The sequence below is a fragment of the Sceloporus occidentalis genome, unplaced genomic scaffold (assembly GCF_023333645.1).
Source record: "Sceloporus occidentalis isolate IW3139 unplaced genomic scaffold, rSceOcc1.0.p SCAF_6, whole genome shotgun sequence".
NCBI classification, from domain to species: domain Eukaryota; kingdom Metazoa; phylum Chordata; class Lepidosauria; order Squamata; family Phrynosomatidae; genus Sceloporus; species Sceloporus occidentalis.
Genome location: NW_028316986.1, coordinates 26,000,303 through 26,016,879, shown reverse-complemented (window position 1 = coordinate 26,016,879; position 16,577 = coordinate 26,000,303). Strand labels below are relative to the sequence as shown.

Below are 16,577 nucleotides of genomic sequence, written 5' to 3'. Positions count from 1 at the left end.
AGGTACAAAAATAAAGGTGATTGTTGTTGTTGCTGTGTGCCTTCCAGTTTGTTTCTGACTTATGCTGACTTATAATGGGGTTTTCTTGGCAAGATTTGTTCAGAGAGGGTTTGCCTTTGCCTTCCTCTGAGGCTGAGAGAGAGTGACTTGCTTAAGGTCACCCAGTGGGTTTACATGTCCAAGCCAGGATTAGAACGCCTGGTCTCCTGAGTTCTAGTTCGGTGCTCAAACCACTACACCACAGTGGCTCTACAAAAATAAGGTATCACATTATAATAGCATGTGAAAATTATAATAAACAAATTACCAAAAGGTGGGAAGGTCTAAATGGGACTTAGAATAACAGAATCTTAGAATTGGAAGGGGTCACAAGGGTCATCTAGTTCAAGTCCCTGCCATGCAGAAATACACAGTTTAAGTACACCTGAAAGATTTCCATCAATCCTCTGTTTAAAGATCTCCAGAGAAGAAGAGTCCCTCAACCTTTGAGACAGCCTATTCCACTGTTGAATAGCTCTTAAAGATGTTCTTCATAATGTTTAGGTGTTAATCTGTTTAGGTTGTCCGAACCTAAAGCAGTCCTAAAGTAGCTCTCCAGATGTTGCCATACTCCCACTCTCATCACCCTGGTCAGTGGTGGGGAAATAGTGAACTTATCAACATCTGGCAGGCTGAAGGTTTCTCACTGTGGTCTAAGTCCAAAAAACCCAAGAGCATTCACCAAGATGTGGTGCAGAATTATGCCTAGCCCATGCCGTATAAGGATTGTTCTTCCCGTCTTCCCAGCAATGATATCATCGTGGCACAACCCGCTGAGTTCTCGCATTACTGAGACATTATCATAAATAATTAAAAAGTAAACTCTGCTTGTCGGAACTAATGACTAAAGTGCAGTTTGCAAGACATTTGTGTTCACTTGTGTGTGTCTGTGTATGTACTCCATTTCTGTTAATAATTGGCATAGACTAGGCGTCTTCCCTGTAAATTAATATGATGCTTACGATATGTCATTTTTCAGCAATGTTAGAATCTTTGTCTTATTGTAACAACTGTGGTGTGAATTTACAGGGAAATGGTTTGGAAGCTGCTTTCACACATATCAGATGTCCTTCCTTGTTTTTAGAATTGATGCTGTTCCTTGGTAAATATTCCTTTTATTCTGCAAAGCCTGGATGCTTCCTTTGTGGCATAAATCTGCTAAGGATACATGGGAACTACTTGTCAGAACTTGGAAAGTCACTTTTTCAAAGGAATTGTTATTATTGTTACTTTTTCAGAAAATAACTCATTACTGCTTAGTTGTTTTTTCTATGTGTCCTGTTAAGTGGTTTTACTACTTTTACATTCGGGGAGGGGGTGATCTGTCATAGCAAATGGCCTTAAATATGAAAAAATGACCCCCTAGAGCATTTTTACTCTCCCAAAGTAGAAAAAAAATACTGATTAAATGTTACTTGGCATGTCAAAAAAGTAACAACATTACCAGTTGTTCCATTACTTTCAAGAGGACTGCTTATTCCTCTTGCCCCCCAAAACTAAGGTGTTACAGATATTGTAATTGCAGGTAATGTATAGAAAAGAGGGGAGGAAGGAGGGGAATGAGTTGTGGTATCTTTAAGACTAACTGATTTGTTTTAACATGAACATTTCTAGATTACAACCTGCTCTCTCGGTGCTAAAGTGTTGGTTCCACCCTCTGTTACTTCTAAACAAACACATATTGGATCAGTATACAGTTTAATTTTTAAATTAAGGTCATCAGGAGTATATTGATGAGTAGATCAGTAATGACAGACTGTCTTGACCCCATCTACCATTTAAGAATCTTACCCTACAACATGCAGTTGTATTTCAAGAGTAGGGTAATTTTCATCTTTTTCAGAATGGGATACACCTTTTGATCTCAACTTTCTACATAGGACTTGATTCTTTCCCCTAAAGTTCACACATAAGACATTTCTCACCAGCTGAAGTTGAAATGGTATCTTTAGGGATTACAAGGTCAGTCCCTGCTTGAATCAGAGCAGCAAAACTTCCCCAAGTCCACCAAGGTGCCACTTTCTATACCACAAGGCACCATCTCAAGTGCATAATGCCCAAGGCAGATGGATTTATTTTGTCTCCTAATACAAGCCCCTGTCTCCACTAAACATACAATATTTATAATAAATGAACTAGCCAACTCTTTGCTGCTCTTTCATGACTTAGAAAACTTCTCAGAAGCAACGACCTCACCTTGTAAAATGGTCAGACCAGCCTTTTTACAGAAACTCAAAGTAGACCAAATCAAAATGTCCCACCCCAACACTGTTATTGGAGCTGTGTTTTTAAAAGAACGTTCCTGTTTTATTTGGTCCATTACTGTTTTGTTCGAACATATTTCCTAATTAAGTTGTAGATCTTGAGAAGAATGCCAGTGTGTATTGAACTGATATTTTGGCAAGTAATGCAGCAAGGATATTGCACTCCTAAGAAACTCTTTTTTCCTTGGAAGGTAATCAGGAGTATATTGATGAGAAGATGAGTAAGGACAGATAGCTTTGACTACATCTACCATTTAAGAATCTTACCCTACAATATGCACTTGCAGAAGAGTATTAGGTGTATTTCAAGAGCAGGGTAATCTTCATCATTTTCAGACTGGGATGCACGTTTTAATCTCAACTTCTTACACAAGGGTTACTTTCCATTTTTCACCATACACACACACACACACACAGTTGTTCCTTCCTTTTCGTGGCCTTGGGATCATGACCTCGCTCTTTGCAGATGGTGAGCAGGGAGGGAACAAAATGGTGTACATGTGGGTCTGCATGCAGGAGTGTGCAGCCACTGAAATAAATGGGAACCAAATATTGACGAGTTTTCAGATTTGCTGAGGTGGGTGGGTCCGGAACAGATTCCCAGCGAATCGGAAGGGACAACTGTGCTTCTCTGTCATCTTTTCCCCAGTCTCCACATATATGCACATGCTTTCTCTTTCCATGATTCTCCTTTCTGCTTTATCCTCTCAATTCCTGCCTTTCCTTCAGATGTGGGTAGAACACATGTGTCCTGGGGTGTCACCACACTACAGAATTAAAGCAGCTTGACACCACTTTTAATTGTCCTGAGTCCATCCTGTGGAATCCTGGGATTTGTAGTTCGCTGAGGTATTCAGCCTGATCTATCAGATCGCTCTAGTTTCTCACTAAACTACACATTCCAAGATTCCACAGGAGAGAGTCATAACAGTTAAGATGATGTCATGTTACATGCTTTAAAAAACTTTACTTTGTTTACATTGTCATAGAGATGGAAATGGTATTAAAATATTTGAAGAATGGCTGAAAAACATTTTTCTTGTGCACTTCTGCCCTGAAGAGCAGAATCCCAAATGGCCAAGAATTTTCACAGCTCAGGACTTACTCTGTGTGAAAAAGACCGTAGTGATAAAGAAAATGATGTTTTCTGTGCATAAAATACTATTTTCTGGAGAGAAAAAAGTATTTTAAAATGGTAACAAATTTGTCCCAAATTGTGAATAGTCTTTGAGAACTGTTTTACATTACTGTGTGCTGGAATTTTTGGTCCCCCTCTTTTGTCTTTGGCTCCAACTACTTCCATCAAGACCTTCTCTGAATCTGAATTGGTTCATTGGGTTCCCCGCTGATGGTTTAGCCCCACAGCCATTATTTTGCACTTGGTTCTGATTGATGGATGATGGGGTTTTAGTACATAAAGTGAAAGAAGAAGAAGAAAAAGTGGACCTTAGAACACCAAAATCTGCTCATTCCAAAATCTGTGCATTCTCACTACACAATTGTAGTGGTATGACCATGGCAACATCCTATGGAATCCTGGGGTTGGCACTTTGGAGAGAAGAATTTATAATTCTCAGGCAGTGAACTCTAGTACCTCACCAAACTACAAACCCAGGTGCAGCCATGTTAGTTAAAGTGGAATCCTAACACTATGATTACGTAGTACGAAAGTACTGTATAAAAGTAGACAGAATTTCCAGGATTACTAGCAACACTAAGCAGGGACTTGCATTGGTGCCAAACATACATATGCATTATATTAACAGCCTCAACTATAGCTACAGCATATGTGAGAAATCACCTCCCTCTGAACATCCTACCAAAACCTCCAAAACAGGAATGTGATTTTGAAACTACCATCCATGTGTGCCAACACATGGTAGGGAGGGACAGTTGAGGGATATGGTATCCTTGCCTGCTCCATCCATATGAAACTTCCTGGAGACTTGCTTTCCAGATGTCCTCCAGATGTTGCTGGATAGCAGCTCTCACTAACCCCTATCAAGCATAGGCAGTGGTGAAGAATGATGGGAGATGTAGCCCAACAATGTTTGGAGAGCTATGTGTTCCTCACTGCTGCTGTACCTTGAGTACCTCTACTCTTCATGTGTGGCAACTAGTGACTTAAAGAGAATATGTGAGTAGTACAACTTTTTCCAGGTAAGCATTCACTGAAGATGCCAGCCACAGATGCGTGTGAAACGTCAGGAAGAAACTCTTCTAGAACATGGCCACATAGCCCGAAAAACCCACCAAAAATATACATGTTTCTGTTTTTTGCTCTTTTTCTGTGTCATCTGAACACGAAATGTGCACATCTATTTGGTAAGAAAGAAAAAGAAAGAAAGAAAACCAGGAGCCAGCACAATGTAGTGGTCTGAGTGTTGGGCAATGACTCTGGAGATGAGGATTCGATCCCTGCTTGGCCATGAGGTGATATGATAGCCCTATTTAAATATTTGAAAGGATCTCATATCGAGGAGGGAGCAAACTTGTTTTTTGCTGCTCCAGAGAACAGGACCCGGAACAATGGATGCAAGCTACAGGAAAAGAGATTCCACCTCAACATTAGGAAGAACTTCCTGACAGTAAGGGCTGTTCGACAGTGGAACACACTCCCTTGGAGTGTAGTGGAGTCTCCTTCCTTGGAGGTCTTTAAGCAGAGGCTAGATGGCCATCTGTTGGGAATGCTTTGATTTGGATTTCCTCCATGGCAGGGGGTTGGATTGGATGACCCATGTGGTCTCTTCCAACTCTATGATTCTATGATTCTATGAAACCCACTGGCATACCTTGGGCAAGTCACACTCTCCAAGCCTCAGAGGAAAGGCAATAACAAACTTCCTCTGAACAAGAAAACCCCATCATAGGTTTGCCTTAGGCTCATCATAAGTCGGAAACAACATGAAGCATACATTGAATAAAAATGATGTAGGGTGGAAGCCAAAGATGCGTACTTGTCACAGATGGGTCTGAAAGTTCTCTTACCATGATATGCCAGAAGCTTGCCACAGGATGTTCCTGTGAAATGTACATGCACGATAGGCCAGAAGCTTGCCAGTGGATATACAAAGCACTTGGATATCAATTTTCTGACCACACCTAATGCATTGATATATTTAAAAAATCCTTCTTGTTTGAGTAGGAAGTTGGAAACCAATGTTGAGGCTGGCAGAGCTCTGAAAGTTTCTAACAACTGTAGTAATTTAGTAGTTTTAATATAGTGTTAACTGGATATGTTATATTTTGTTTTAACCTCTGTTTACCTACCCCATCTCCAGGCTGAGGAATAAATTCAAGAATAAGCTAAAGCCCTCTCTTTCCTTCTTTTTTATTGAACGGAGTAAGGGGTCTTTTGAGCTCCATATTAGAAGCAGATAACTAAATATAGTCGTCCCTCCATATTTGTGGCTTCGATATTTGCGGATTTGATTATTCACGGATTTCATTAATATGTTCTCTCTAGGACTGTCTAGGTCCTCCAGTGCAACTCTGTGGTCCACTTTAACTAAAAGTTGCACTGAAAGACATTTGTAGCTACTCCAGTGCCATTCTATGGTCAGTGTATGTTGGACATTGACCACAGAGTTGCACTGGAGGACCTAGAGATTCCTAGAGAGGTGTCCTCTCAGGTAAAAACAGTGTTTTTGTTATTTGTGGTTTTTCCATATTCATGGGGGTCTTGTTCCCCTAACCCTAGCGAATATGGAGGGACAACTGTATTTCCAATAATCCTTCCTGCCTAATATTGAGCTCTATTAAGGTGGTGCATCTGATTCAGCCAGCCTTTTCAAGGCTTTAAGACCATTGACTGTCATGATCATATTGAGTATGTAGTAGGGATTCACAGGATGACATTTAAAAAAAAAAAAAATAAACATGCCCTATGAAAGGAACACAATGGAATTCAATAATAAATATTTGTTTCCTTTAACTACAGATTGATCTGGAGCCAGAAGGAAGAGTGTATGTCATCATAGACCTTTCAGGTTCATCAGGTGAAGGTAAGAATGCTTGGTTTTATGACATTTGTTCATAAATACCACATTTTAAAAAGTATATTTCCATCATCTGTGTCTTTCATATGTGCCACAGGATGTTCCTGTGAAATGTAAATGCATCAAACACATATTTATAACAGCTATGGGCTATCATTTATGTTTGGGATTTTCTGGAGAACACCTGATGCTTTACTGTTGGTGTAACTAAGTGGATATAGAGCCTTACCTGAATAGGAAAATTTGGAAGTTTCATATAAGCAGCTCTGAGCTTTTTCAAAGCAGGAACAAGAAATAATAAATATAAGTTAACAGGTCTCCCTTATCCAGAATTCTAAAATCCAGAATATTCCAAAATTCAAAAATGTCTACATGGATGACTGAGATAATGGCCCTGTACAGACGGGCTATTTCGTACGTACTCCATACGTACTAGGGTTGCCTGGGGGCGTCTCTTTTAGACGCCCACAACCCTAGTACGTACAGAGTACATACAAAATGGCGGCGCCCTGTTCACATGGCCATCGCTATTTTGACATAATGGCCACGTGACCGCATCACGTCCAAATGGCGCAGTGCGGCCATTACATCATGGCGCCAGAAGGCGCTCCATTTTGGAGCTCCTTTGGCTGTGTGTATCGCTGGCACAGCCTTTAAACAGCCACGCCAGCAATACCACGAGAAAGGAGTCGAGCGGCCCCTTTCTCCCTTTCCCTGCTGCTGTCGAGTGTCCTTGGGGGCATGAAGCCCCAAGGACACCCCTTTCCAGGCTGCGGGGAAGTGGCGTTTTGCTGCTTCCCCGCAGCCTGGAAAAGTGGTGGATCGGGGCCTCTGGGGCTGCCGCTGTGACAGCTGAGGCCCCGATCCATTGAAGAAAGGGGCAGGTGCAGGCTGCCCCAAAGGGGCGGTCTGTATCCCGCCTATGACACCTTTGCTTTCTGATGGTTGGGTGTACACAAACCTTGTTTTGTACACAAAATTATTTAACATATCCTGTATAAAATTACCATCAGACAAGATATATAAGGTATATATGAAACATAAATGAATTTCATATTTAGATTTAGGTCTCATCATCAAGATATTTTATTATGTATATGCAAATATTCTGAAATCCAAAATACTAAAGGTCCCAAGCATATTGGATAAGGGAGATTCAACCAATACCTGAAACAGTTACATGGTGAAATATGTATATATGCTTATAAAAATGGTTGCACCATGGTATAGAATTAGTTTGTTACCATTGGTAGGCTTTTGAGATGAAATGGGAAGTTTGAAAGCATAAATAGGTTTGGCGAGTCTTGAATTGATTTTTCCATTCATGTGTCCACTCCTTCCTCCTTCCACTCCTCCCTACAAAATAAGAAATGATTTTCAGCCATTTTGAGGAGGGTGGGGAACTCTTAAAATTAAAGGGAGGAGGAAGTGGTTTACCAAGGGACAGGTTGCTAGCTGTCTCTTCATTACATTTTTAATGGCCATTGTTCCACCGTTACAAATAGTGTCTCTCCCACATTGCTTATTTTGATGATGTTATCTTCATTTCCACCCATCCTGTCCTCTGTGTGCCAAATGATGTTGCACCATGACAGAATGAAATTACAAAAAAGATACTTGGTGGAACAAAGCAGCCCAGTGATATCCTCTGAGGCTTTTATATCCCCCCACCTGCTTTCACTGCCATTTTCAGTTTTAAAATATAGCTTTGCTGTATTCTGAACCATGTGTGGCTTTCAAGATAGATAGATAGATAGATAGATAGATAGATAGATTTGAAAGAAAGGCAGGCTTTTAGTTTAACATGTCAGTGCACTCTAATACCAAGGGCAGATAATTTAAAACACAAAATCTGGGAGAAATGTTGAAAAATGCAAGCAACTTTTACTTTGCTTATCTAAGACTTGACACTTTACAATCTGGGAGTGTGGCTAGCACTTTAGTGTATTCATACATTAATTTAAGCAAATGGCAGCTCCTTTATTTTAACATGTTTTACATTGAGGGAATTGGCATAGAGATTTAATGCATTTATTGTATTCCTGCTCCCTTAGTACTTTTGGTTGAATACCACCCTTTTCTCTCCACTCCTTTCTCTGTCAGAGCATTTGTGTATGAGCTGCAAATTGATGTGCCCCGCCTCAGCTTTCTGCCAATCTTTAACTTTTAAAAACGTAATGTGTTGTATTTGGATACAAATCAATGACATTCTATTTTTGAACATGGAGGCATCTACAGAGCAGGAAATCACAGGGGCTGAGAATTTAAGAAGAGATTACACCCCCCCTTTTTTTTTAAAAAATAAATGGAATCTGCAATTTTCAGAAGCCTTTTTGAATGCCCACAATTATTCTTAATTATCTTTTTAATCTTTGAAGCCTTAAACTTTTTTACATCATAGATTGCTTATGCCAACTTTGAATCTGAAAATGGGGTTGTAGTGTGAATGAAGAGACTATACCAGAATGGTAATAAAATCTGTAGCAGATACACACAAGCTGTGATTCACTAAGCCCACCTGAACATAGATTATATTTCAGCAGTTTCTAGTTCACCCATACACTCTTTTTTCTGTTCTTTTTTCTTTGCTGTCCCAGGCAGGCAGCAAAACCCAGGGAGCTTTATTGAGCCCCACCTTGAAAACAAGAGTGCTTTTATCTTAGACTGTGTAAGATGTGCAAGTTTAATATGCAATAGTTTAACAGGAACTATTGTTTTGTAAAGTTGCCTTTTGAAAAAAGATGCCTTTGCTAAACAAAGGCCTGTTACAGACTGCCACAATAAAGCTGCTTCGGGTCTCTTTGGAGGTATGCTATTTAAATGATGCATGGGTCCTAAGAGTCCGGAGGTTGCGCCAAAGCCACACACCATTCCTAAGCACTGGAGTGCGGCTTTGGTGCAGCTTCCGGATTCTTAGGATGTATGCATCATTTAAACAGCATACCTCCAAAGAGACCCGAAGCAGCTTTATTTTGGCAGTCTGTAACAGGCCTAAGAAATTTCCAGAACTTTTAACTATAATCCTCCTGTACCCAAACTATATTAATAGTCAATATACTAAGGAAAAGTATGCACAAGATTACAAACCTTAGTTATAATCAGGGTTGCCAGGTGTCCCTTATAACATGTCCCTTATTTGAGGGACAAAAACTTGTCACCTCTTGGACTGGTATGTGTCACTTATTATAAGGAATGTCCTTTACTGTACGATTAGAAAGTTTTTTCATCTAGACTAGCGGTTCTCAACCTGTGGGTCACGACCTCTTTGGAGGTGAAATGACCTTTTCACAGGGGTCACCTAAGACCATCGGAAAACACCTATTTCCAATGGTCTTAGGAACTGAGACACATGATTGGGGGTCACCACAACATGAGGAACTGTATTAAAGGGTCGCGGCATCAGGAAGATTGAGAACCACTGCTCTAGACTAAATAAGAAGTAAAAGAATTCCTGTATGTTAGAGTGTGGTATTACAGACCCATGCTGATTTGGTTGCAAACTTTGAGGCCTTAAAATGTTAATAATAGGTTCATACACATGAGATATATAAAATATAAAGTAGAAAACTCTCTGAATTGTAGAATGTGTGTGTGTGTTACCAAGAGCCTAGACACAGAATGTGAACCCAATTGCAAGTAAAGACACGAGCATGTCAACAATGAATTGATTGATAATAAACTCAGAACAGGTGCTTTGCTGGAGAGCAGTGGCTGATGCAATCAGTTGGCTGATGTAATCCAATGGCAGTTAAGTGTATGTCATGCACTTAGGTGACTTCAAGAACATTTTTGGAGGAGAGTAATGTTTATATAAAATAGTACACTATGAGTCTCTTATTTCATTGGGTCAGATATGTCAGCTGATAGGGCTAAGAAAGATATAAAAAAGATGAGAGGAGACAGAAGACTGTTCACCAGTCCCCAGTGTAGAAGAATGCTGTGGATAATAGCTTCAGTGTTTTAAGCTGATAGCCCAGATGGAGATAAGATGATGTTAGAAGGGGGGGATTCTGTCAGTCCAGGCTAAATTGATATACAGTGCACCTGCGTCATACGTGGGCACACTATATGCAGCTTCCTGCTTACGTGGAAGCCATGCAACAATGTTTCCTATGGGGCACAAGCATATGTGGATTTTCCCTTACGCGGCAGGGGGGGTCCAGAACGGATCCCCCACGTAAGAGGAGGGCCCACAGTATTTCCCACTGTGACTGTAATGGATGCTGCTAGATAGAGAACGCTCAAGGACATAAACCCCTTGGATGCCTGTTTAGAGATGTGTAGCTCCTCAGTAGATGAGATGGTATTCCTCAGTGGATAACTGGCTAAATTATATGGTTTAAGATGATAATGTGTTTGTTAACCATAGAGAAGCCTGCTAAAGGAATGGAGATTATATCAAGCTTCAGTCCTTATGAAAACATTGCATCTGACTTGCCATAAGCAAACTCTCCTTTCTTGTACTGTATTGTTTTTTTATATGCTTTTTGATAAGCTCATTTTGTCATGGCCTTCAGCTAGTACAATAAATGTTAACTTGAAATATTGGGGAGAGAGATTTAAAACGGTGTGCACTGGGCCATAGGCCATAGGCTGTAATGCAATTAATTTATGATGCCTTAAATGCCATGTAACATAATGAAATAATATGCTGAGATATTGCCATGTCTGTGTTTCTCCTGAAGGAGAGTGTATATGTATATACACATCTTTGATTGTCCATAATAAATAGTCTAAAAGATTAAAAGGGAGCCTGCTCATTCTCCCATATAAATATCCTGAGTTTCCAATACTTATGATTCTTTAAGTGGAGTGTTGATTGTAATTCTGCCTGTCTGGATTTTATCATGGTCATTTCTTGGATGCCTAGGCAGCCAGAAGTTGATAAAAGGAACCACAGTCTAATACAGATTAGCTATGAATGGCAAAGGGGCCCCACTCAGTATGAGGAAATGCCTGTTTCACTGGGTCCTTCATAAAGAGCAATGGCATCACTAGGGGAATGCAGACCACACCAGGTGACACCCTAAAAGGGAGGGGGGTAACACTAATGATCCTCAAACATCTGCCTTTGGGCAGAAACAGGCTTTGGCATTCACCTATGTCCCTTTAAAATGCTGAAGAGATGGGGCAAGTGGGGCGAGGCTCAGTGGGAGGAGAAAAGAGAGGCTCAAAGTTCTTAAAATTTATATTTAAATTGATTTATTTTTGAAAAATTAAAAAATATATTTTTATTCTTGTAAAATTTTCTTTAAAAACATAATCTTTTACCACATTTTTACTTCAACCACATGAAACTATGTACAGTCGTTCCTGCGTTTTTGCGGGTGATCCGTTCCACCACCCCTGAGCAAAAATGGAAATTTACACATATTCAAGCCCCATTGGCTTGAATGACCATGGGTGTGTGCACCATTTTAACCCTCCCCTCTTGCCAGTCTGTGAAGGACCAAGACTGTGGACTAGAAGTCCACAAAAATAGAGTGAAGACTGTATGTGTAAATACAGTTAGGCTGTGCAAACACTATTGTAATTTAAAGCTATAATTTTAATTTATGACATTACATTTAATAATACAGTATATGGGGATTATGATTTATGGATAACATCAGTATAAAAAACATTACTAAGGATTCTGTATGTTGTGGTATGGGAGGAGGTCAATGTGCGAGTGCACCATGAGTTACTGCAGCAGGTGACACTGACCCTAGTGATGCTACTGATAAACTGAGAAATGTGTATGTGATGAAATTTATGAATGTGGACAGTAATTTACATGGCTAAGTTGCTCCACAGACTGTCCCAAAAAGGCAGTCTGGAGCTGCCCATTTTTGCTCCTGAGTGAGCCCGCAGCAACCAAACTGTGTGGGCTCCCTCTGCACCAAAAAGAACCCACTAAAAGCAGGTTCTTTTTGACGCGTGTGGGCACTGCCATAAGTGTGCCTTTAGTGTACTGTGGCACGTCAGTGTTGCAAGTGCGGTGCCCTGACATGCGGATGTTGTGCTGTGCTTGCGTGATCATGGCAGCACCCGTGTGGATGGGTGGACGCCATGATGGTGCCACTGCCATGCGCTGGGGCTTGGTAGCGTGCCATTGCTGCGCGCTCCCAAAGCCTAATTTTGGCTCGAGGGTGGTGCTTCCCACCCGTCTGTATTGGGCCTAAGTTAACTGAAACCACCACCCTCATTTGGAATTTAGGAAAAGAACAAGCATGTTAATAGCTAGCTCCTGGTTGTCAACTCTCCATCTCTTGAATTTCAACTGTCCCTTATTGTTGTTTTGAAAACCTGTCAATATTAGGTGTAAGTGAGAGTTGATTGTGTTCTCCAGTGATCATGTCACTTGAGGTTATGACATGAAAGAGTAGTGCTTATCTTTCTTGAAGTATCAAATGGAACGTGGTCCCCAATTTTTTAATTCTCACTGAAGGCCCTAATCCTTTATATTTTCAAAGCTTTGAGCAGGCTTTGAAATGAAATCTTGAAATGTCATAGTAACGGGAGCCTCACAGTCAGGTTTTCTCTTGCTGTTCTGTAAATTAAAGAGAGGCCCATCACAAAGGGGAAGTGAGATGATAAATCTACTGAACACATCATGTGAAAATTAAACGTGTGAGACCCCGAAGTCTGGAGTATTTATTCTGACCCTGTGTAATCTCTATGGTCTAAAAAGGTTTCTCAGTGTACAGGCTTGAATACAGGGGAGAAGAAGTGACTAAAAAATAACAAACAAGTGGCAGAAGCTGTATTTTTGTAACCCATCTTGTTGTGTATTTTTTAATTGGCAGCTCATCCATCAGGAGAAATCCAGTCAATGCATTCCAATCCAATTCTAACGTGATTATTTCTAAATGTACAAGTTCCAACTTCAGAGAGTGATATAATATGACAAATTGTTTCTGTCCCAATTGATCCTCTGTTGTTCCACTTTCAGCTTTTTCAATTTTTATCATCCTCCGAGCCCCTGGGAGTCAGTCTGTTTTTATAGTTTCAGTCAAAGAAACTGATGTCTCAGCAATGCCATTCTATCCGAATACTTTTAACGGTATAGGTCAGGGGAAGGCAACTAGCTGCTCTCCAGATGTTTTAGACTACATTTCCCACTAGCCCTACTACCGTAGGTAATGGTTATGGGAGCTGTAGTCAGGAAATGAACAGGTTGCCTATCCCTGCTCCAGGGACTCCAGTTACATACTGGAGGTGAAAAGGTGTGTCGTTGATAAATCATCTTTATAGGAAGCATTTTATGTTCTTCTTGTTGTGTGCCTTAAAGTAATTTCTGGTTTATGGTGAACCTAAGACAATCCTATCACAGGGTTATCTTGGCCATAGAAGGTGTTTTATCAGACTTCTAGACCCTAATCAGTTAGGCTTTTAAAAAAACTTTTGGGGTATAATTGATTTATTCCAAAATGTTCATGCACAAGGTTTTTAATATGTTTTAACTTTTTAAATGTGTGTCAAATAGTTTATTATTTAATGTTTTTCATTTGGTTGAATTATTTTACTTCGTTAAATTTTCAATCATAGATTATTTTAAAGTGCTGAAATTGATTTCACTTGTACAATAGATATCATATGGTTTAAGGCAGGACACAAATTGGCTATAATCCAAGTAACAGCAATCCAACAAACTACAAACATGCTACTGTCCAAATATTTGGCTACTATCCAAATACCTTGTATGGTGTCTTCCATATCATAGCATGGTGCTTTGCCTATATTCTGGTAAGACCCTACTCAGAGGGCCTTTCTTAGGGCAGAGGTGGGCCAACCTTAAGGTTGTGGGTACTAACTTTCCCCCTATAACCTCTAGATCCACCAACCAATACCAGGTGTAAATGACATAACACCTAGAATCAAATAATTCTGACCCCAGGACCTTTGATCTGAGTACCAGAATTGAATGTGAGAGCCAATGTGGTGTAGTGGTTTGAGTGTTGGACTAGGGAGATTATCACACGGAGACTTACCGTGGCTAAAATGTGGCTAAATCATCCATAAAGTGTGATGATGTGATCACCAGTTCTGCTTGTTTCCTTTTATTAAATCGTAATGGAGGCGTCCCGCTTCTCTCCCACCATCAAAGCATTTGAGGAGTAGTTATTTCTTCAATAATGGGAACTTCCATTATTGAAGAAATGGCTGCTCCGTGAATGCTTTGATAACAAGAGAGGAGCGAGACGCCTTCCTGACGATTTAATAATGGGAAACAGGCATGACTAGCAATCATACTGTCATGGTTTATGAACGATTTAGCCATGTTTTAGACACGGTAAGCCTCTGTGTGATTATCTCCTAGGACTCTGAGAGAACAGGCAGGGTTTCTGCCTTTTTCATCATCTTATTAATGTGCATGTTGTTATCTTCTTGTGTTGCACTGTTGTGCAAATAATTATGCTCTACTTTCTGTACATTTTCTGTGAATCTTGTTTGAAGGGGCAATAACAAAAAATATATTTATTAAGTGAATGTAAAAAAATGAAAAAAAAAACCCAAACAAACCAAGAAAAGCCCAAAACAAAGCCCAGAAACACAACCTTTTTTTTTTTTTTTTTTTTTTTTTGAGGTTTATTAGTCCTCACGGGCCTTCAACAGAAATCAAATGCTGAGAGCTTGCCTGGTAAACACAGAATCAAAGACTTGTTTATCCAATAATTAAATCTGTTCCTGTAGGAAAGTCCCTGCAAACATCTGTTTCCAATTTGTGTGTGTGTGTGTGTGTGTGTGGAGAGAGAGAGAGAGAGGAATAAAAATAACAATAATGATAAGATCTTAGTTTTGAAGTTAAAAGAAAGGAGGGGAAGAATCTAAAAGCACCTTTAAGATGATTTATTTTAGCATGAGCTTTCTCCGATTTTGGTCCACTTCCTCAGATACCCTGATGGAGTACAATATTAAAGCTACAGGTATTTAAACAATAATTTTGAAGTTGCAAATAAAATAAGCAAATAAAAAATAACCATTTTGCACATAGGTACTTGTATGCATAAAATGCTTCAATACTCTGAAAGCACCAGATCTTGTCTGATCTTGGAAACTAAACAGGGTCAGCCCTGGTTAGTACTTGGATGAGAGACTGTCAGGAAATCTCGGGTGCTGTAGGCAATATTTCAGAGGAAGGAACTGCCAAAAACACCTCTGAATACACCTTGCCTAAGAACAAAAGGTAAAAGTATTCCCCGTTGACAAGGTTGGTAAGTCGTGTCCGACCATAGGCGGCGGTGCTCATCTCCGTTACTAAGCCAAAGAGCCAGCATTGTCAGAGACTACTCTGGATCATGTGGTCAGCATGATTGCACAGAACACTGTTTACTTTCCCACCAGAGTGGTACCTATTTGTCTACTTACATACACATGCTTTCAAACTGCTAGGTTGGCAGAAGCTGGGACTAGTGATGGGAGCTCACCTGATCATGAAGCACCCAGGCAGCGAACTGCCAACCTGCTAGTCTTGCAGTGAACAGAGTCAGCATCTGAACCACCTAAGAATACCATAGGAAATTCATGGGGTCACCATAAGTCGACAGATGACTTGAAGACACATACACACCCACACCCCATATGCATGGTCAGTGATAGCAAGTTTCTTTTAAAAGCCTTATACAGTAACAGCCCTTCCCAAAGTGATGCCCTCCAGATAACTTGGATGATAATGCCCATCATCCTCTGTGGCCATAGTTCCTTGGGATGCTGGGATTTGTAGTTGATGACTCATCAAGAGAGCACCAGATTGGGGGTAGCTGCTTTATAAATCCCTCTATTGATTGTTGGTCCCATCATCCTTTATCAAGATGACCACTGAAATGTGCCCTCTGGATTTCCACACTGATGTATATGTGTTTTTGCTGTTGCTAGTCAGACATACTGCAGTGGTAATTCTGTCAATAAAGCTGAGGAGAGGAAAAAAGAAACACAGAGTTGGTTCCAACTGTTCCATTAACTGTTCTAGCAATGCTGTCATCCCCCCCCCCCCCGCTCTCTTTTTCATTGCCTCTAAGTTTTGGCACCAGCTTCTGGTCTTATTTCATCTCAGCACATCTCCTCCTGGAAGCTGCTTTTCTCAGACTATACACCCTGCTGATATTAGCTTGGGCCAAAGCAGCCTACTTTGTAATCTTCAGCTCTGGTTATCGCTGAGTCAGCAGTTTGGGGAAGAAAGCATTTCTCCTTTCTCTTCTCTTTTGATGGAAGAGGATAGTCTGAACAGTGTAACATTCCTCCTTCCTTGGCTCCTTCTTTTACGCTGGCAGTTGTCCCAAAAGCACATTGATTT

General features: G+C 40.4%; 1 protein-coding gene across 1 annotated transcript in view; it reads left to right on the top strand.

Annotated features, from left to right (window-relative positions):
- The window catches only part of LOC149310541 (protein kinase C epsilon type), a 433,141-nt gene that overhangs the window by 189,550 nt on the left and 227,014 nt on the right, over nucleotides 1–16,577 (top strand). Inside the window, exon 2 of the mRNA XM_089529148.1 lies at nucleotides 6,244–6,307. Within this exon, the coding sequence (XP_089385274.1) occupies nucleotides 6,244–6,307 (64 nt within the window). The remainder of the gene's footprint in view (nucleotides 1–6,243; nucleotides 6,308–16,577) is intronic.